This window comes from Bactrocera neohumeralis, unplaced genomic scaffold (genome assembly GCF_024586455.1).
Source record: "Bactrocera neohumeralis isolate Rockhampton unplaced genomic scaffold, APGP_CSIRO_Bneo_wtdbg2-racon-allhic-juicebox.fasta_v2 cluster11, whole genome shotgun sequence".
NCBI classification, from domain to species: Eukaryota; Metazoa; Arthropoda; class Insecta; order Diptera; family Tephritidae; genus Bactrocera; species Bactrocera neohumeralis.
In genome coordinates, this window is record NW_026089624.1 from 3,094,829 (window position 1) to 3,118,294 (window position 23,466).

Below are 23,466 nucleotides of genomic sequence, written 5' to 3' on the forward strand. Positions count from 1 at the left end.
AACCGATTTTTTAGTACATACACATTAAGCAATCGATATCAAGTTGCGTAAAAATATGAACTTTACATATTTATGCTAACTAGCCGTTTTGATGTTATTGGAGTTGTCATAGAGTTGTCGTATAGCCATAATGACAGTATATTTAAAATAATTTCACAATCTTAAGTTACGGTGTAGAATCGATTTTTTGATACATACACATTAAGCAATCGATATCAAGTTGCGTAAAAATATGAACTTTACATATTTATGCTAACTAGCCGTTTTGATGTTATTGGAGTTGTCATAGAGTTGTCCTATAGCAATAGCGACAGTGTATATGGAACAATTTAACAATCCTTAATTAAGGTGTAGAATCAAGATTTTGATACATACACATTAAACAATCGATATCAAGTTGCGTAAAAATATGAACTTTACATATTTATGTTAACTAGCCGTTTTGATGTTATTGGAGTTGTCATAGAGTTGTCCTATAGCCATAGCGACAAGGTATTCGGAACAATTTTGCATTCTTAGATTAAGGTGTAGAATTGATTTTTTGGTACATACACATTAAGCAATCGATATCAAGTTGCGTAAAAATATGAACTTTACATATTTATGCTAACTAGCCGTTTTGATGTTATTGGAGTTGTCATAGAGTTGTCCTATAGCATAGCGACAGTGTATTTGGAACAATTTCACAATCTTATATTAAGGTGTAGAATCGATTTTTTGTACATACACATTAAGCAATCGATATCAAGTTGCGTAAAAATATGAACTTTACATATTTATGCTAACTAGCCGTTTTGATGTTATTGGAGTTGTCATAGAGTTGTCCTATAGCAATAACGACAGTGTATATGGAACAATTTAACAATCCTTAATTAAGGTGTAGAATTGATTTTTTGGTACATACACATTATGCAATCGATATCAAGTTGCGCAAAAATATGAACTTTACATATTTATGCTAACTAGCCGTTTTGATGCTATTGGTGTTGTCATAGAGTTGTCCTATAGCCATATCGACAATGTATTTGGGACATATTTGCAATCCTAGATTAAGGTGTAGAATCGATTTTTTAGTACATACACATTAAGCAATCGATATCAAGTTGCGTAAAAATATGAACTTTACATATTTATGCTAACTAGCCGTTTTGATGTTATTGGAGTTGTCATAGAGTTGTCCTATAGCCATAACGACAGTGTATTTGAAGCAATTTCATAATCTTATGTTAAGGTGTAGAATCGATTTTTTAGTACATACACATTAAGCAATCGATATCAAGTTGCGTAAAAATATGAACTTTACATATTTATGCTAACTAGCCGTTTTGATGTTATTGGAGTTGTCATAGAGTTGTCCTATAGCAATAGCGACATTGTATTTGGAACAATTTAACAATCTTAAATTAAGGTGTAGAATTGATTTTTTGGTACATACACATTATGCAATCGATATCAAGTTGCGTAAAAATATGAACTTTACATATTTATGCTATTTAGCCGTTTTGATGTTATTGGAGTTGTCATAGAGTTGTCCTATAGCAATAGCGACAGTGTATTTGGAACAATTTTACAACCTTAAATTAAGATGTAAAATTGATTTTTTGGTACATACATATTATGCAATCGATATCAAGATGCTTAAAAATATGAACTTTACATATTTATGCAAATTAGTAGTTTTGATGTTATTGGAGTTGTCATAGAGTTGTCGTATAGCCATAACGACAGTGCATTTGGCGCAATTTAACAATCTTATATTAAGGTGTAGAATCGATTTTTTGATACATACACATTAAGCAATCGATATCAAGTTGCGTAAAAATATGAACTTTACATATTTATGCTAACTAGCCGTTTTGATGTTATTGGAGTTGTCATAGAGTTGTCCTATAGCCATAACGACAGTGTATTTGGAGCAATATGACAATCTTATATTAAGGTGTAGAATCGATTTTTTTTGGTACATACACATTAAGCAATCGATCTCAAGATGCGTAAGAATATAAACTTTACATATTTATGCTAACTAGCCGTTTTGATGTTATTGGAGTTGTCATAGAGTTGTCGTATAGCAATAGCGACACTATATTTGAAACAATTTCACAATCTTAATTTTCGCTGTGGAATCGATTTTTTGATACATACACATTAAGCAATCGATATCAAGTTGCGTAAAAATATGAACTTTACATATTTATGCTAACTAGCCGTTTTGATGTTATTGGAGTTGTCATAGAGTTGTCCTATAGCAATAGCGACAGTGTATTTCGAACAATTTACACAATCAAATAGTTGAGGTGTAGAATCGATTTTTTTGATACATACACATTAAGCAATCGATATCAAGTTGCGTAAAAATATGAACTTTACATATTTATGCTAACTAGCCGTTTTGATGTTATTGGAGTTGTCATAGAGTTGTCCTATAGCAATAGCGACAGTGTATTTGGAACAATATAACAATCTTAAGTTACGGTGAAGAATCGATTTTTTGATACATACACATTAAGCAAGCGATATCAAGTTGCGTAAAAGTATGAACTTTACATATTTATGCTAACTAGCCGTTTTGATGTTATTGGAGTTGTCATAGAGTTGTCGTATAGCCATAACGACAGTGTATTTGGAGCAATTTCACAATATTATATTAAGGTGTAGAATCGATTTTTTGGTACATACACATTAAGAAATCTTTATCAAGTTGCGTAAAAATATGAACTTTACATATTTATGCTAACTAGCCGTTTTGATGTTATTGGAGTTGTCATAGAGTTGTCGTATAGCCATAGCGACAGTGTATTTGGAACAATTTAACAATCCTAATTAAGGTGTAGAATCGATTTTTTAGTACATACACATTAAGCAATCGATATCAAGTTGCGTAAAAATATGAACTTTACATATTTATGCTAACTAGCCGTTTTGATGTTATTGGAGTTGTCATAGAGTTGTCGTATAGCCATAGCGACAGCGTATTTGGAACAATTTACAATGTTAAATTAAGGTGTAGAATCGATTTTTTGGTACATACACATTAAGCAATCGATATCAAGTTGCGTAAAAATATGAACTTTACATATTTATGCTAACTAGCCGTTTTGATGTTATTGGAGTTGTCATAGAGTTGTCGTATAGCCATAATGACAGTGTATTTGGAACAACTTCACAATCTTAAATTAAGGTGTAGAATCGATTTTTTGATACATACACATTAAGCAATCGATATCAAGTTGCGTAAAAATATGAACTTTACATATTTATGCTAACTAGCCGTTTTGATGTTATTGGAGTTGTCATAGAGTTGTCCTATAGCCATAGCGACAGTGTACTTTGGAGCAATTTCACAATCTTAAGTTAAGGTATAGAATCGATTTTTTATACATACACATTAAGCAATCGATATCAAGTTGCGTAAAAATATGAACTTTACATATTTATGCTAATTAGCCGTTTTGATGCTATTCGAGTTGTCATAGAGTTGTCGTATAGCCGTAACGACAGTGTATTTGGAACAATTCACAATCTTAAGTTAAGGTGTAGAATCGATTTTTTGATACATACACATTAAGCAATCGATATCAAGTTGCGTAAAAATATGAACTTTATATATTTATGCTAACTAGCCGTTTTGATGTTATTGGAGTTGTCATAGAGTTGTCCTATAGCAATAGCGACAGTGTATTTGGAACAATTTAACAATCCTAAATCAAGGTGTAGAATTGATTTTTTGGTACACACACATTATGCAATCGATATCAAGTTGCGTAAAAATATGAACTTTACATATTTATGCTATTTAGCCGTTTTGATGTTATTGGAGTTGTCATTGAGTTGTCCTATAGCCATAACGACAGTGTATTTGGAGGAATTTCACAATCTTAAATTAAGGTGTAGAATCGATTTTTTTACATACATACACATTAAGCAATCGATATCAAGATGCGTAAAAATATGAACTTTACATATTTATGCTAACTAGCCGTTTTGATGTTATTGGAGTTGTCATAGAGTTGTCGTATAGCCATAGCGAAAGTGTATTTGGAGCAATTTCACAATCTTATATTAAGGTGTAGAATCGATTTTTTGGTACATACACATTAAGCAATCGATATCAAGATTATGAACTTTACATATTGATGCTAACTCGCCGGTTTGATGTTATTGGAGTTGTCATAGAGTTGTCGTATAGCCATAGCGGCAGTGTATTTGGAACAATTTCACAATCTTATATTAAGGTGTAGAATCGATTTTTTGGTACATACATATTAAGCAATCGATATCAAGTTGCGTAAAAATATGAACTTTACATATTTATGCAACTTAGCCGTTTTGATGTTATTGGAGTTGTCATAGAGTTGCTCTATAGCAATAGCGACAGTGTATTTGGAGCAAATTTGCAATCTTAAATTAAGGTGTAGAATCGATTTTTTGATACATACACATTAAGCAATCGATATCAAGTTGCGTAAAAATATGAACTTTACATATTTATGCTTAACTAGCCGTTTTGATGTTATTGGAGTTTCACATATTAAGTTGTCGTATTTTTGGTACAGCCATAGCGACAGTGTTTTGTTATTGGAGAATAATTTCACAATCTTTATTAAGGTGTAGAATCGATTTTTTGATACATACACATTAAGCAATCGATATCAAGTTGCGTAAAAATATGAACTTTACATATTTATGCTAACTAGCCGTTTTGATGTTATTGGAGTTGTCATAGAGTTGTCCTATAGCAATAGCGACATATTTGGAGCGACAGTGTATTTTTTTTAGGAAGCAATCAATTTAAACAATCTTTATATTAAGGTGTTTTGATGTTAATTTCATTTTTGTCGTACATAGCACACGACAGTGTTTTGGAAGCAATCGATATCAAGTTGCGTAAAAATATCGAACTTTGCGTAAAAATATGAACTTTACATATTTATGCTAACTAGCCGTTTTAATGTTATTGAGCTTTCCAAAGAGTTGTCCTATAGCAATAGCGACAGTGTATTTGGAACAATTTCACAATCTTATATTAAGGTGTAGAATCGATTTTTTGATACATACACATTAAGCAATCGATATCAAGTTGCGTAAAAATATGAACTTTACATATTTATGCTAACTAGCCGTTTTGATGTTATTGGAGTTGTCATAGAGTTGTCCTATAGCAATAGCGACAGTGTATTTGGAACAATTTCAACAATCTTATATTAATTAAGGTGTAGAATCGATTTTTTATACATACACATTATGCAATCGATATCAAGTTGCGTAAAAATATGAACTTTACATATTTATGCTAACTTAGCCGTTTTGATGTTATTGGAGTTGTCATAGAGTTGTCCTATAGCAATAGCGACAGTGTATTTGGAATAATTTAACATTCCTAAATTAAGGTGTAGAGTTGGTTTTTTGGTACATACACATTAAGCAATCGATATCAAGTTGCGTAAAAATATGAACTTTACATATTTATGCTAACTAGCCGTTTTGATGTTATTGGAGTTGTCATAGAGTTGTCGTATAGCCATAGCGACAGTGTATTTGGAGCAATTTCACAATCTTAAGATACGGCGTAGAATCGGTTTTTTGATACATACACATCAAGCAATATTATCATGTAGCGTAAAAATATGAACTTTACATATTTATGCTAACTAGCCGTTTTGATGTTATTGGAGTTGTCATAGAGTTGTCGTAGCAATAGCGACAGTGTATTTGGAACAATTTCAAATCTTAATTAAGGTATATTTTTTTGATACATACATATTTCAGCAATCGATATCAAGTTGCGTAAAAATATGAACTTTACATATTTATGCTAACTAGCCGTTTTGATGTTATTGGAGTTGTCATAGAGTTGTACTATAGCCATAGCGACAGTGTATTTGGAGCAATTTCACAATCTTATATTAAGGTGTAGAATCGATTTTTTGGTACATACACATTAAGCAATCGATATCAAGAGGCGTAAAAATATGGACCTTTCATATTTATTCTAACTCGCCGTTTGATGTTATTGGAGGTGTCATAGAGTTGTCCTATAGCAATAGCGACAGTGCATTTGGAACAATTTAACAATCCTAAATTAAGATGTAGAATTGATTTTTTGATACATACACATTATGCAATCGATATCAAGTTGCGTAAAAATATGAACTTTACATATTTATGCTAACTAGCCGTTTTGATGTTATTGGAGTTGTCATAGAGTTGTCGTATAGCCATAACGACAGTGTATTTGGAGCAATTTCACAATCTTATATTAAGGTGTAGAATCGATTTTTTGGTACATACACATTAAGCAATCTTTATCAAGTTGCGTAAAAATATGAACTTTACATATTTATGCTAACTAGCCGTTTTGATGTTATTGGAGTTGTCACAGAGTTGCCGTAAAGCCATAACGACAGTGTATTTGGAACAATTTCACAATCTTAATATAAGGTGTAGAATCGATTTTTTGATACATACACATTAAGCAATCGATATCAAGTTGCGTAAAAATATGAACTTTACATATTTATGCTAACTAGCCGTTTTGATGTTATTGGAGTTGTCATAGAGTTGTCGTATAGCCATAACGACAGTGTATTTGAATCGAATTTTTAGTGTAGAATCGATTTTTTGGTACATACACATTAAGCAATCTTTATCAAGTTGCGTAAAAATATGAACTTTACATATTTATGCTAACTAGCCGTTTTGATGTTATTGGAGTTGTCACAGAGTTGTCGTAAAGCCATAACGACAGTGTATTTGGAACAATTTCACAATCTTAAATAAAGGTGTGAAATCGATTTTTTCGCACTTACACATTAAGCAATCGATATTAAGCTGCGATAAACTTTACATATTTATGCTAACTAGCCGTTTTGATGTTATTGGAGTTGTCATAGAGTTGTCCTATAGCCAAAACGACAGTATATTTTTGGAACAATTTAACAATCCTAAATTAAGGTGTAGAATTGATTTTTTGGTACATACACATTATGCAATCGATATCAAGTTGCGTAAAAATATGAACTTTACATATTTATGCTAACTAGCCGTTTTGATGTTATTGGAGTTGTCATAGAGTTGTCGGAGCAATTTCACAATCTTATATTAAGGTGTAGAATCCATTTTTTTGTACATACACATTAAGCAATCGATATCAAGTTGCGTAAAAATATGAACTTTACATATTTATGCTAACTAGCCGTTTTGATGTTATTGGAGTTGTCATAGAGTTGTCGTATAGCCATAATGACAGTGTATTTGGAGCAATTTCGCAATCTTTTATTAAGGAGTAGAAATTATATTTTGGTACATACACATTAAGCAATCGATATCAAGTTGCGTAAAAATATGAACTTTATATATTTATGCTAACTAGCCGTTTTGATGTTATTGGAGTTGTCATAGAGTTGTCCTATAGCCATAGCGACAGTGTATTTGGAGCAATTTCACAATCTTATATTAAGATGTAGAATCGATTTTTTAGTACATTAAGCAATCGATATCAAGTTGCGTAAAAATATGAACTTTACATATTTATGCTAACTAGCCGTTTTGATGTTATTGGAGTTGTCATAGAGTTGTCGTATAGCCATAGCGACAGGGTATTTGGAGCAATTTCGCAATCTTTTATTAAGGAGTAGAATCGATTTTTTGGTACATACACATTAAGCAATCGATATCAAGTTGCGTAAAAATATGAACTTTACATATTTATGCTAACTAGCCGTTTTGATGTTATTGGAGTTGTCATAGAGTTGTCGTATAGCCTGAACGACAGTGTATTTAGAGCAATTTCACAATCTTATATTAAGGTGTAGAATCGATTTTTTGGTACATACACATTAAGCAATCGATATCAAGTTGCGTAAAAATATGAACTTTACATATTTATGCTAGTTGGCCGTTTTGATGTTATTGGAGTTGTCATAGAGTTGTCGGATAGCCATAACGACAGTGTCTTTGGAGCAATTTCACAATCTTAAGTTAAGGTGTAGAATCGATTTTTTGATACATACACATTAAGCAATCGATATCAAGTTGCGTAAAAATATGAACTTTACATATTTGTTCTAACTAGTGGTTTTGATGTTATTGGAGTTGTCATAGAGTTGTCGTATAGCCATAACGACAGTGTATTTGGAACAATTTAACAATCTTAAATTAAGGTGTAAAATTGATTTTTTGGTACATACTTATTGGAGTTGTCATAGAGTTGTCGTATAGCCATAACGACAGTGTATTTGGAGCAATTTCACAATCTTAATTAAGGTGTAGAATCGATTTTTTGTACATACACATTAAGCAATCGATATCAAGTTGCGTAAAAATATGAACTTTACATATTTATGCTAACTAGCCGTTTTGATGTTATTGGAGTTGTCATAGAGTTGTCGTATAGCCATAGCGACAGTGTATTTGGAACAATTTCACAATCTTAATTAAGGTGTAGAATCGATTTTTGATACATACACAAGCAATCGATATCAAGTTGCGTAAAAATATGAACTTTACATATTTATGCTAACTAGCCGTTTTGATGTTATTGGAGTTGTCATAGAGTTGTCCTATAGCAATAGCGACAGTGTATTTGGAACAATTTAACAATCTTAAATTAAGGTGTAGAATTGATTTTTTGATACATACACATTAAGCAATCGATATCAAGTTGCGTAAAAATATGAACTTTACATATTTATGGTAACTCGCTGTTTTGATGTTATTGGAGTAGTCGTAGAGTTGTCGTATAGCCATAGCGACAGTGTATTTGGAGCAATTTCACAATCTTATATTAAGGTGTAGAATCGATTTTTTGGTACATACACATTAAGCAATCGATATCAAGTTGCGTAAAAATATGAACTTTACATATTTATGCTAACTAGCCGTTTTGATGTTATTGGAGTTGTCATAGAGTTGTCCTATAGCCATAGCGAAAGTGTATTTGGAACAATTTAACAATTTTAAGGTGTAGAATCGATTTTTGGTACAATTAAGCAATCGATTAAGTTGCGTTAAAATATGAACTGTAGAATCGATTTTGATGTTATTGGAGTTGTCATACACATTAAGCAATCGATATCAAGATGCGTAAAAATATGAACTTTACATATTTATGCAAATTAGCCGTTTTGATGTTATTGGAGTTGTCATAGAGTTGTCCTATAGCAATAACGACAGTGTATTTGGAACAGCTTCACAATCTTAAATTAAGGTGTAGAATTAATTTTTTTTGGTACATACACATTAAGCAATCGATATCAAGTTGCGTAAAAATATGAACTTTACATATTTATGCTAACTAGCCGTTTTGATGTTATTGGAGTTGTCATAGAGTTGTCCTATAGCAATAGCGACAGTGTATATGGAACAATTTAACAATCCTTAATTAAGGTGTAGAATCGATTTTTTGATACATACACATTATGCAATCGATATCAAGTTGCGTAAAAATATGAACTTTACATATTTATGCTAACTAGCCGTTTTGATGTTATTGGAGTTGTCATAGAGTTGTCCTATAGCCATAACGACAGTGCCTTGGATCAATTTCACAATCTTATATTAAGGTGTAGAATCGATTTTTTGGTACATACACATTAAGCAATCGATATCAAGTTGCGTAAAAATATGAACTTTACATATTTATGCTAACTAGCCGTTTTGATGTTATTGGAGTTGTCATAGAGTTGTCCTATAGCCATAGCGACGGTGTATATGGAACAACTTCACAAGCTTATATTAAGGTGTAGAATTGATTTTTTGGTACATACACATTATGCAATCGATATCAAGTTGCGTAAAAATATGAACTTTACATATTTATGCTAACTAGCCGTTTTGATGTTATTGGAGTTGTCATAGAGTTGTCCTATAGCAATAGCGACAGTGTATTTGGAACAATTTAACAATCTTATAGTAAGGTGTAGAATCGATTTTTTGGTACATACACATTAAGCAATCGATATCAAGTTGCGTAAAAATATGAACTTTACATATTTATGCTAACTAGCCGTTTTGATGTTATTGGAGTTGTCATAGAGTTGTCCTATAGCAATAGCGGCAGTGTATATAGAACAACTTCACAAGCTAATGTTAAGGTGTAGAATCGATTTTTTGATACATACACATTAAGCAATCGATATCAAGTTGCGTAAAAATATGAACTTTACATATTTATGCTAACTAGCCGTTTTGATGTTATTGGAGTTGTCATAGAGTTGTCCTATAGCAATAGCGACAGTGTATTTGGAACAATTTAACAATCCTTAATTAAGGTGTAGAATTGATTTTTTGGTACATACACATTATGCAATCGATATCAAGTTGCGTAAAAATATGAACTTTACATATTTATGCTAACTAGCCGTTTTGATGTTATTGGAGTTGTCACAGAGTTGCCGTATAGCCATAACGACAGTGTATTTGGAACAATTTCACAATCTTAAATTAAGGTGTAGAATCGATTTTTTGGTACATACACATTAAGCAATCGATATCAAGTTGCGTAAAAATATGAACTTTACATATTTATGCTAACTAGCCGTTTTGATGTTATTGGAGTTGTCATAGAGTTGTCCTATAGCAATAGCGACAGTGTATTTGGAACAATTTAACAATCTTAAATTAAGGTGTAGAATTGATTTTTTGGTACATACACATTAAGCAATCGATATCAAGTTGCGTAAAAATATGAACTTTACATATTTATGCTAACTAGCCGTTTTGATGTTATTGGAGTTGTCATAGAGTTGTCCTATAGCAATAGCGACAGTGTATTTGGAACAATTTAACAATCTTAAATTAAGGTGTAGAATTGATTTTTTGGTACATACACATTATGCAATCGATATCAAGTTGCGTAGAAATATGAACTTTACATATTTATGCTAATTAGCCGTTTTGATGTTATTGGAGTTGTCATAGAGTTGTCCTATAGCAATAGCGGCAGTGTATTTGGAACAATTTAACAATTCTTATATTAAGGTGTAGAATCGATTTTTTGGTACATACACATTAAGCAATCGATATCAAGTTGCGTAAAATTATGAACTTTACATATTTATGCTAACTAGCCGTTTTGATGTTATTGGAGATGTCATAGAGTTGTCGTATAGCAATAATGACAGTATATTTGAAACAATTTCACAATCTTAAGTTACGGTGTAGAATCGATTTTTTGTACATACACATTAAGCAATCGATATCAAGTTGCGTAAAAATATGAACTTTACATATTTATGCTAACTAGCCGTTTCGATGTTATTGGAGTTGTCATAGAGTTGTCCTATAGCCATAACGACAGTGTATTTGGAGCAATTTAACAATCTTATATTAAGGTGTAGAATCGATTTTTTGGTACATACACATTAAGCAATCGATATCAAGTTGCGTAAAATTATGAACTTTACATATTTATGCTAACTAGCCGTTTTGATGTTATTGGAGATGTCATAGAGTTGTCGTATAGCAATAAATGACAGTATATTTGAAACAATTTCACAATCTTAAGTTACGGTGTAGAATCGATTTTTTGATACAAACACATTAAGCAATCGTTATCAAGTTGCGTAAAAATATGAACTTTACATATTTATGCTAACTAGCCGTTTTGATGTTATTGGAGTTGTCATAGAGTTGTCCTATAGCAATAGCGGCAATGTATTTGGAACAGCTTCACAATCTTAAATTAAGGTGTAGAATTGAATTTTTGGGTACATACACATTATGCAATCGATATCAAGATGCGTAAAAATATGAACTTTACATATTTATGCTAACTCGCTGTTTTGATGTTATTGGAGTTGTCATAGAGTTGTCGTATAGCCATAGCTACAGTGTATTTGGAGCAATTTCACAATCTTATATTAAGGTGTAGAATCGATTTTTTGGTACATACATGTTATGCAATCGATATCAAGTTGCGTAAAAATATGAACTTTACATATTTATGCTAACTAGCCGTTTTGATGTTATTGGAGTTGTCATAGAGTTGTCCTATAGCAATAGCGACAGTGTATTTGGAACAATTTAACAATCTTATATTAAGGTGTAGAATCGATTTTTTGGTACATACACATTAAGCAATCGATATCAAGTTGCGTAAAAATATGAACTTTACATATTTATGCTAACTAGCCGTTTTGATGTTATTGGAGTTGTCATAGAGTTGTCCTATAGCAATAGCGACAGTGTATTTTGAACAATTTCACAATCGTATATTAAGGTGTAGAATCGATTTTTTGGTACATACACATTAAGCAATCGATATCAAGTTGCGTAAAAATATGAACTTTACATATTTATGCTAACTAGCCGTTTTGATGTTATTGGAGTTGTCATAGAGTTGTCCTATAGCAATAGCGACAGTGTATTTGGAACAATTTAACAATCCTATATTAAGGTGTAGAATCGATTTTTTGGTACATACACATTAAGCAATCGATATCAAGTTGCGTAAAAATATGAACTTTACATATTTATGCTAACTAGCCGTTTTGATGTTATTGGAGTTGTCATAGAGTTGTCCTATAGCAATAGCAAGTGTATTTGGAACAATTTAACAATCTTTAATTAAGGTGTAGAATCGATTTTTTGGTACATACACATTAAGCAATCGATATCAAGTTGCGTAAAATTATGAACTTTACATATTTATGCTAACTAGCCGTTTTGATGTTATTGGAGATGTCATAGAGTTGTCGTATAGCAATAATGACAGTATATTTGAAACAATTTCACAATCTTAAGTTACGGTGTAGAATCGATTTTTTGATACAAACACATTAAGCAATCGTTATCAAGTACTTCCTGAAGTTTTTGACCGTTTATTGTGTAGTTCATGACTTCAAGTGAGCGTGCTCTTGAGAAGGACATTACAGCGCACTTAGTGATATTTAAGTATAATTTATTGGTATTACACCAGGTGTTTAGAGTATCTAAGTCATGCTGCAAACCGATTTTATCTTGTTCATCATGTATCGTCCTGAAGATTTTAAGGTCGTCCGCGTACAGCAAGTATTCCGACTTAAAATGTTTACCAATATCATTAACAAATATATTGAATAACAAAGGACCTAGATGTGAACCTTGAGGGACTCCAGACAGCACATCGTATTCTTTTGACAGATGACCATCAACTCTGACCTGGAGATGTCTGTTAACTAGGTAAGAATGGAACCATTTGAGTGCCGTGCCGTTTACACCATAGTTTTTGAGTTTCATCAATAATGTATCATGGTCAACTTTGTCGAATGCCTTACTGAAGTCAGTGTACACTGCATGAACACTAGTACCAGCATTCATAGACTCAAGTATGTAATTAATATAAACAAACAGATTGGTTGTTGTGGATCTTCTGCCAACAAACCCATGCTGACGGGAGATGATAATATCCTTGAATGACGCTGCCAGTTGTGCTAAGACTACTTTTTCAAAGAGCTTTGCTAGTGACGATTGGATGCAAATTGGACGGTAGTTTTTGACATCAGATCTATGTCCAGATTTGTGTATTGGACAGACGTATGATTTTTTCCAACATGTTGGGAAAATTCCTTGTGATAGCGATTTACTAAATATATGAGATATTGGCTCACAGAGTCCTACCGCACAACCTCGAAGGAAAATATTTGGTAGTCCATCGGGGCCTGCGCCTTTATTTGTATCAAGTAATGTTAGCTGTTTGAAGACGACGTCAAAGGTAGCATCCATGTCGGATAAGTTGCAGTTTGTTCCGAAATTGCCGTCATGATTAGTTGGAGCTACATGTACGGCCTCTGAATCTTGTGTGTATTCAGCATCAGAGGATGTATAGGTACCCTCAAAGAAAGATGCAAATAAGTTACTAATATCTTCTCCAGTGTTCGCTGTTGAATTGTTCCAATGTACTTTCGCCGGTATCTCTGTATTATATTTTTTCTTGTTCTTGATGAATTTCCAGAAGGCTTGGGTGTCTGTCTTGATGGAGTCTTCCACCTGGATCACATAATTCCGGTAACATCTAGCACTTAATGCTTTACACTCGTGTCTTAAACTGGTGAACCTATTATAGTTGAGTCTTGTGCTTCTTTGTTTGTAGATTGCGTGTGCCTTGTTTTTTAATTTTATTTTACGTATAAGTTCCAAGGTAAACCAACACGGATAGTTACTGGGTTTTTTAGCGTGTAGCGGGACGAATTTATCAACGCCTTCGTACACCTTTTGGTAAAACCAATTCAATTTATCATCTATATAATCAATTTTGTAGAGATCGATCCAATTAGTTCTGATGAAAAAATTATTTAAGCTGTCATAATCTGCTTTCTTGAATACATAACTTGATGATACTTCTGGTCTAAGATGCGTGTTAAACTCAAGGGTAATATCTATTGCTGGGTGAAGTTTGTCTTCCTCGATGATAGCTGGTGTTTTACATAGCACGATACCAGCATTGCTGAAGCACAAGTCCAGGGTTTTGTGGTCAATATTTAGGACATTATTGAATTGCTGGCATCCAAGCATGGATAGATTTTCGTAGATTATTTTGGTGCATTCTGTCCTTGATATACTGCTGGGAAGATTATAGTCACCTATGATCAGTAGACTCGCATCCGGTAGTTTGTCACGGATATATGACAACGAATCTATATGGAGCAAATATGTGTCAACAGAGGACAGGGGAGGAATATATATACAACCAATGACAATATCTGTATTGTTACCTTTAATTTTGATAAATACTTGTTCCAGGGTGTTGTCGTTTATGATAACTAGCTCAGAATGAATGGAACGCTTTACTGCAATGAAGACTCCACCTCCACGTTCAAAACCACTGATCATAGGATCCCTATCCTTTCTAAAGATTTTGTAAGACCTGTCGACAACTTCACCATCCGCTATTGACGTTTGAAGCCATGATTCTATTATGCACAAGACATCTGATTGACTGCACGCTGAGGCTGTTAAGAATTTACTTAGTTTAGTTCTGAGACCTCTCGTGTTCTGATAGTAGAACTGTAGAGTTACGGGTTGTTTTTTCCTCACGGAACGCGCGAAGATTCTTGTCGACGATTTTTGGTTTTCCATGTACGTATTTAATTGTTTTATTAGTTGTGCCATTCTCTGTCAGTGAGTCTAGTTTAGAGCGAAGATTCTTGAGATAGGAAAGCTGTGCTTGAGTTAAGTCGGACTTAAAGGCTATACGTGAGTTATCTGGTGCTTTGGTTTTCAAAATAGTTCTAGCTTCACCTACGGATGTCGTCTCGACCAACAGTGGGCGATTATGACCAGCACATGGACGCCCAAGACGACGCAATTTGTAGTCCGGGATCTTGACTGAGAGTTCTGGAGGTAGTATCGTTGATAGTGCTGTACGATCATCCTCCAAACGTTCCTGTCCAGAAGCCTTGTTGGACTCAGTGATCCCCATCAAGATGACATTTGCTTCGCGTCTTTTACGCTCATTTATCTCAGCGATAACGTCTTCAGCCATAAGAGGCTCCAATGTAGTATTATTTAGACTTTCCTCGACCTGGGTAATCCTCTTGTCCAATGAAGAGCAATGATTGGTTAGCGAATTATTTTGTTTTGAGATTTTGGCCATATCAGATCTTAAGGTTGACAGCTTGCTTTCAATATCCTTCTTAAAATTACTGAACTTTTTATCCAAATCAAGTTTAAGCCCTTCAATATGCTTACTAAGTAGTTTATCGATTTTATCAGTGATGGAACCCATATCATCAGTGTCGGGCTCCTCGGTGTCATCCAGCATGTCCTCAGATACGATTACACTTGTCTCACACACACGATGCACATTTCCATTTCAGTACCCCACTTCTTATTTCACTGACCAGCGTGGAGAATTCATCTTTCGTAATGTTCAGGCATTTAGCATGAATCCATTTTTCACAAACACTACATTGGATTCTGGATGTATTTCCTTTAATGTACTCATTACACGTGAGACAATAACGTTTGGTTATACCTGTGTTGTTGCAAGGCGGCATGATGTTACTTAATATTTCTTGCAATGAACGAGAGCTTATGTGACTTAAACACTTAATTTATGTAGAAAAGTTTTCTCTTTACTTTTAACGCAATTTGAGTATAATTAATTAAGTAAACAATAGATTTAATTAATTAGTTTAGGCCGAGTTGTTTATTATACGTATGGTCATCTCGCCCTCTAGCGGCAAAATTTATGTAGGTCACAAACCAACACAAAATTCTACTTTGGCTTTACAACTGTTCCCCGTCTGTTGAGTTTTTGTTTCTGCATTAGACACGAACACCTCCAACTGCACGAATACTCACACGAGCCACTTGCCAATTAAACCATATCTAGGCCTACCAAGCCAATTTTAGTTATTTTATTGTGTTTTTTACGTTGCACACACTTTCAATTGTTCACAACCTTTCGTTTGCCTATATGGAACAATTTAACAATCGTTAATTAAGGTGTAGAATTGATTTTTTGGTGCATGCACATTATGCAATCGATAATAAGTTGCGTAAAAATATGAACTTTACATATTTATGCTATACTAGCCGTTTTGATGTTAATTGGAGTTGTCATATTATCACAATATTCTAAAAATCTAGAAGCAATAAGTTCGATGAATAAACTATTTACAAAAAAATATTATGGAACAATTTGGTAATAAACCAATTATAAGAAAGTGCTGAATAATCTCCGGACAATTTAAGGTGTACAGAAAGATTTTTTTTGATGTTACAGTTGTCACATTATGCAATCGATATCATTGCGTAAAAATATGAGAATCGATTTTTTACATATTAAGTTGCGTAAAAATATGAACTTTACATATTTATGCTAACTAGCCGTTTTGATGTTATTGGAGTTGTCATAGAGTTGTCGTATAGCCATAACGACAGTGTATTTGGAGCAATTTCACAATCTTATATTAAGGTGTAGAACCGATTTTTTAGTACATACACATTAAGCAATCGATATTAAGTTGCGTAAAAATATGAACTTTTACATATTTATGCTAACTAGCCGTTTTGATGTTATTGGAGTTGTCATAGAGTTGTCCTACAGCAATAGCGACAGTGTATATGGAACAATTTAACAATCCTTAATTAAGGTGTAGAATTGATTTTTTGGTGCATGCACATTATGCAATCGATATTAAGTTGCGTAAAAATATGAACTTTACATATTTATGCTAACTAGCCGTTTTGATGTTATTGGAGTTGTCATAGAGTTGTCCTACAGCAATAGCGACAGTGTATATGGAACAATTTAACAATCCCAAATTAAGGTGTAGAATCGATTTTTTAGTACATACACATTAAGCAATCGATATCAAGTTGCGTAAAAATATGAACTTTACATATTTATGCTAACTCGCCGTTTTGATGTTGTTGGAGTTGTCATAGAGTTGTCCTATAGCAGTAGCGACAGTGTATTTGGAACAATTTAACAATCCTAAATTAAGGTGTAGAATTGATTTTTTGGTACATACACATTATGCAATCGATATCAAGTTGCGTAAAAATATGAACTTTACATATTTATGCTAACTAGCCGTTTTGATGTTATTGGAGTTGTCATAGAGTTGTCCGATAGCAATAGCGACAGTGTATTTGGAACAATTTAACAATCTTAAATTAAGGTGTAGAATTGATTTTTTGGTACATACACATTATGCAATCGATATCAAGTTGCGTAAAAAGATGAACTTTACATATTTATGCTAACTAGCCGTTTTGATATTATTGGAATGTCATAGAGTTGTCTTTATAGCCATAACGACAGTGTATTTGGAACAATTTGACAATCCTTAATTAAGGTGTAGAATTGATTTTTTGGTACATACACATTATGCAATCGATATCAAGTTGCGTAAAAATATGAACTTTACATATTTATGCTAACTAGCCGTTTTGATGTTATTGGAGATGTCATAGAGTTGTCGTATAGCAATAATGACAGTATATTTGAAACAATTTCACAATCTTAAGTTACGGTGTAGAATCGATTTTTTGGTACATACACATTAAGCAATCGATATCAAGTTGCGAAAAAATATGAACTTTACATATTTATGCTAACTCGCCGTTTTGATGTTATTGGAGTTGTCATAGAGTTGTCCTATAGCCATAACGACAGTGTATTTGGAGCAATTTGACAATCTTATATTAAGGTGTAGAAGCGATTTTTTGGTACATATACATTAAGCAATCGATATCAAGTTGCGTAAAATTATGAACTTTACATATTTATGCTAACTAGCCGTTTTGATGTTATTGGAGATGTCATAGAGTTGTCGTATAGCAATAATGACAGTATATTTGAAACAATTTCACAATCTTAAGTTACGGTGTAGAATCGATTTTTTGATACAAACACATTAAGCAATCGTTATCAAGTTGCGTAAAAATATGAACTTTACATATTTATGCTAACTAGCCGTTTTGATGTTATTGGAGTTGTCATAGAGTTGTCCTATAGCAATAGCGACAGTGTATATGGAACAATTTAACAATCCTTAATTAAGGTGGATGGAACCTCCGAAGAACTGGATCTGAGGAGTCATGTCATTGACGTAATTAGCTATCTGAGGAGTCATGTCATTGACGTAATTAGCTATCCTGTTACTGGGACCATGTAATGACATAATTTTTAGTTGATTTGGTTGTTCTAATAAAGCGGTTGCGCCTGCGACTTGGGCCGTCTGTGATCATTTTAAAGCTGTCTTGTACCTCCGGAGCATCGATGAGACCATTCATTACTTTATAAAAGAACATTAAGTCCGCCAGTTTACGCCGAATCAAAAGAGGGTTAATCAGGAACTGCTTCATTGAATCCTCCACTGCTGCTGTTGATGTTTGCCGAGTTATAAAGAATGACAGTGACTTGCAGAATTTTTTCTGAATTTTTTCAAGTCTATTGACTTGAATATCAGTAAATGGTGACCATATTACCGTCCCATATTCTAAGATGGGAAGAACTAGCGTCGTAAAGAGTTTAACCAGAGTGGACGCATTACTGAAGTCGTTAGCTGCTCTAATGATAAGTCCAAGCACTTTGTAAGCCTGTAAGGCGATTTTATCAATGTGTTTGTTGAAAGTTAACTTATTATCTATATTTATCCCTAGATCTTTAGTTTCGATGACTTCCTGAAGTTTTTGACCGTTTATTGTGTAGTTCATGACTTCAAGTGAGCGTGCTCTTGAGAAGGACATTACAGCGCACTTAGTGATATTTAAGTATAATTTATTGGTATTACACCAGGTGTTTAGAGTATCTAAGTCATGCTGCAAACCGATTTTATCTTGTTCATCATGTATCGTCCTGAAGATTTTAAGGTCGTCCGCGTACAGCAAGTATTCCGACTTAAAATGTTTACCAATATCATTAACAAATATATTGAATAACAAAGGACCTAGATGTGAACCTTGAGGGACTCCAGACAGCACATCGTATTCTTTTGACAGATGACCATCAACTCTGACCTGGAGATGTCTGTTAACTAGGTAAGAATGGAACCATTTGAGTGCCGTGCCGTTTACACCATAGTTTTTGAGTTTCATCAATAATGTATCATGGTCAACTTTGTCGAATGCCTTACTGAAGTCAGTGTACACTGCATGAACACTAGTACCAGCATTCATAGACTCAAGTATGTAATTAATATAAACAAACAGATTGGTTGTTGTGGATCTTCTGCCAACAAACCCATGCTGACGGGAGATGATAATATCCTTGAATGACGCTGCCAGTTGTGCTAAGACTACTTTTTCAAAGAGCTTTGCTAGTGACGATTGGATGCAAATTGGACGGTAGTTTTTGACATCAGATCTATGTCCAGATTTGTGTATTGGACAGACGTATGATTTTTTCCAACATGTTGGGAAAATTCCTTGTGATAGCGATTTACTAAATATATGAGATATTGGCTCACAGAGTCCTACCGCACAACCTCGAAGGAAAATATTTGGTAGTCCATCGGGGCCTGCGCCTTTATTTGTATCAAGTAATGTTAGCTGTTTGAAGACGACGTCAAAGGTAGCATCCATGTCGGATAAGTTGCAGTTTGTTCCGAAATTGCCGTCATGATTAGTTGGAGCTACATGTACGGCCTCTGAATCTTGTGTGTATTCAGCATCAGAGGATGTATAGGTACCCTCAAAGAAAGATGCAAATAAGTTACTAATATCTTCTCCAGTGTTCGCTGTTGAATTGTTCCAATGTACTTTCGCCGGTATCTCTGTATTATATTTTTCTTGTTCTTGATGAATTTCCAGAAGGCTTGGGTGTCTGTCTTGATGGAGTCTTCCACCTGGATCACATAATTCCGGTAACATCTAGCACTTAATGCTTTACACTCGTGTCTTAAACTGGTGAACCTATTATAGTTGAGTCTTGTGCTTCTTTGTTTGTAGATTGCGTGTGCCTTGTTTTTTAATTTTATTTTACGTATAAGTTCCAAGGTAAACCAACACGGATAGTTACTGGGTTTTTTAGCGTGTAGCGGGACGAATTTATCAACGCCTTCGTACACCTTTTGGTAAAACCAATTCAATTTATCATCTATATAATCAATTTTGTAGAGATCGATCCAATTAGTTCTGATGAAAAAATTATTTAAGCTGTCATAATCTGCTTTCTTGAATACATAACTTGATGATACTTCTGGTCTAAGATGCGTGTTAAACTCAAGGGTAATATCTATCTGGGTGAAGTTTGTCTTCCTCGATGATAGCTGGTGTTTTACATAGCACGATACCAGCATTGCTGAAGCACAAGTCCAGGGTTTTGTGGTCAATATTTAGGACATTATTGAATTGCTGGCATCCAAGCATGGATAGATTTTCGTAGATTATTTTGGTGCATTCTGTCCTTGATATACTGCTGGGAAGATTATAGTCACCTATGATCAGTAGACTCGCATCCGGTAGTTTGTCACGGATATATGACAACGAATCTATATGGAGCAAATATGTGTCAACAGAGGACAGGGGAGGAATATATATACAACCAATGACAATATCTGTATCATTGTTATCATAAACGACAACACCCTGGAACAAGTATTTATCAAAATTAAAGGTAACAAAATTTTGATAAATACTTGTTCCAGGGTGTTGTCGTTTATGATAACTAGCTCAGAATGAATGGAACGCTTTACTGCAATGAAGACTCCACCTCCACGTTCAAAACCACTGATCATAGGATCCCTATCCTTTCTAAAGATTTTGTAAGACCTGTCGACAACTTCACCATCCGCTATTGACGTTTGAAGCCATGATTCTATTATGCACAAGACATCTGATTGACTGCACGCTGAGGCTGTTTTAGTACATAATTTACTTCGTTTAGTTCTGAGACCTCTCGTGTTCTGATAGTAGAACTGTAGAGTTACGGGTTGTTTTTTCCTCACGGAACGCGCGAAGATTCTTGTCGACGATTTTTGGTTTTCCATGTACGTATTTAATTGTTTTATTAGTTGTGCCATTCTCTGTCAGTGAGTCTAGTTTAGAGCGAAGATTCTTGAGATAGGAAAGCTGTGCTTGAGTTAAGTCGGACTTAAAGGCTATACGTGAGTTATCTGGTGCTTTGGTTTTCAAAATAGTTCTAGCTTCACCTACGGATGTCGTCTCGACCAACAGTGGGCGATTATGACCAGCACATGGACGCCCAAGACGACGCAATTTGTAGTCCGGGATCTTGACTGAGAGTTCTGGAGGTAGTATCGTTGATAGTGCTGTACGATCATCCTCCAAACGTTCCTGTCCAGAAGCCTTGTTGGACTCAGTGATCCCCATCAAGATGACATTTGCTTCGCGTCTTTTACGCTCATTTATCTCAGCGATAACGTCTTCAGCCATAAGAGGCTCCAATGTAGTATTATTTAGACTTTCCTCGACCTGGGTAATCCTCTTGTCCAATGAAGAGCAATGATTGGTTAGCGAATTATTTTGTTTTGAGATTTTGGCCATATCAGATCTTAAGGTTGACAGCTTGCTTTCAATATCCTTCTTAAAATTACTGAACTTTTTATCCAAATCAAGTTTAAGCCCTTCAATATGCTTACTAAGTAGTTTATCGATTTTATCAGTGATGGAACCCATATCATCAGTGTCGGGCTCCTCGGTGTCATCCAGCATGTCCTCAGATACGATTACACTTGTCTCACACACACGATGCACATTTCCATTTCAGTACCCCACTTCTTATTTCACTGACCAGCGTGGAGAATTCATCTTTCGTAATGTTCAGGCATTTAGCATGAATCCATTTTTCACAAACACTACATTGGATTCTGGATGTATTTCCTTTAATGTACTCATTACACGTGAGACAATAACGTTTGGTTATACCTGTGTTGTTGCAAGGCGGCATGATGTTACTTAATATTTCTTGCAATGAACGAGAGCTTATGTGACTTAAACACTTAATTTATGTAGAAAAGTTTTCTCTTTACTTTTAACGCAATTTGAGTATAATTAATTAAGTAAACAATAGATTTAATTAATTAGTTTAGGCCGAGTTGTTTATTATACGTATGGTCATCTACTAGCGGCAAAATTTATGTAGGTCACAAACCAACACAAAATTCTACTTTGGCTTTACAACTGTTCCCCGTCTGTTGAGTTTTTGTTTCTGCATTAGACACGAACACCTCCAACTGCACGAATACTCACACGAGCCACTTGCCAATTGCTAAATTTTAATTCATTTATTTACAGATTCATATTAAACCATATCTAGGCCTACCAAGCCAATTTTAGTTATTTTATTGTGTTTTTTACGTTGCACACACTTTCAATTGTTCACAACCTTTCGTTTGCCTGTAGTCCCTTGCTGCAATTTGTTCTTGTAACTGTGCGCACTCGACTGACGCCACCGCAATTATTTTCATAAGCGAATATTGCACACAAATTAATAGTTCCACTGAATATTTCACTTTACACTCTTGCACAAACACTCAATGCATTGTTTTAAGTTCGAATAATGTATTATTTTGCAAAATTAAACACAAAATAAGAGATTTTCACTTTCGGCAATTGGCGGCTAATTTTATCGCGTGATAAAGTTCGCGTGCCTTAGCATTTTCATGCCGTAATGTAATGTGGGCTTGTAAGCTTATATTATCACAATATTCTAAAAATCTGAGAAAAATTCAGTAAGTTCGATGAATAAACTATTTACAAAAAAATGAGGTTATGTTTTGACAAGGAAGTTTGGTAGATAAACCAATTATAAGAAAGTGCTGAATAATCTCCGGACAATCTTAAAGTCGACTCTAAGTGACAGAAAGAAATGCTAACTAGCCGTTTTGATGTTATTGGAGTTGTCATAGAGTTGTCCTACAGCAATAGCGACAGTGTATATGGAACAATTTGACAATCCCAAATTAAGGTGTAGAATCGATTTTTTAGTACATACACATTAAGCAATCGATATTAAGTTGCGTAAAAATATGAACTTTACATATTTATGCTAACTAGCGGTTTTGATGTTAT

The 23,466-nt window shown here is 33.9% G+C and overlaps 2 protein-coding genes across 2 annotated transcripts in view; both read right to left on the bottom strand.

The window, feature by feature from the left end:
* The window catches only part of LOC126765855 (uncharacterized), a 41,324-nt gene extending 26,442 nt beyond the window's left edge, over nt 1–14,882 (bottom strand). Inside the window, exons 1-2 of the mRNA XM_050483535.1 lie at nt 14,694–14,882; nt 13,600–14,615 (exon numbers count right to left, since the gene is read on the bottom strand). Coding sequence (XP_050339492.1) covers nt 13,600–14,615; nt 14,694–14,811 — 1,134 coding nt within the window. The 5' untranslated portion in view covers nt 14,812–14,882. The remainder of the gene's footprint in view (nt 1–13,599; nt 14,616–14,693) is intronic.
* LOC126765675 (uncharacterized) overlaps nt 1–23,466 on the bottom strand; it is a 784,771-nt gene that overhangs the window by 680,123 nt on the left and 81,182 nt on the right. The window lies entirely within an intron of this gene.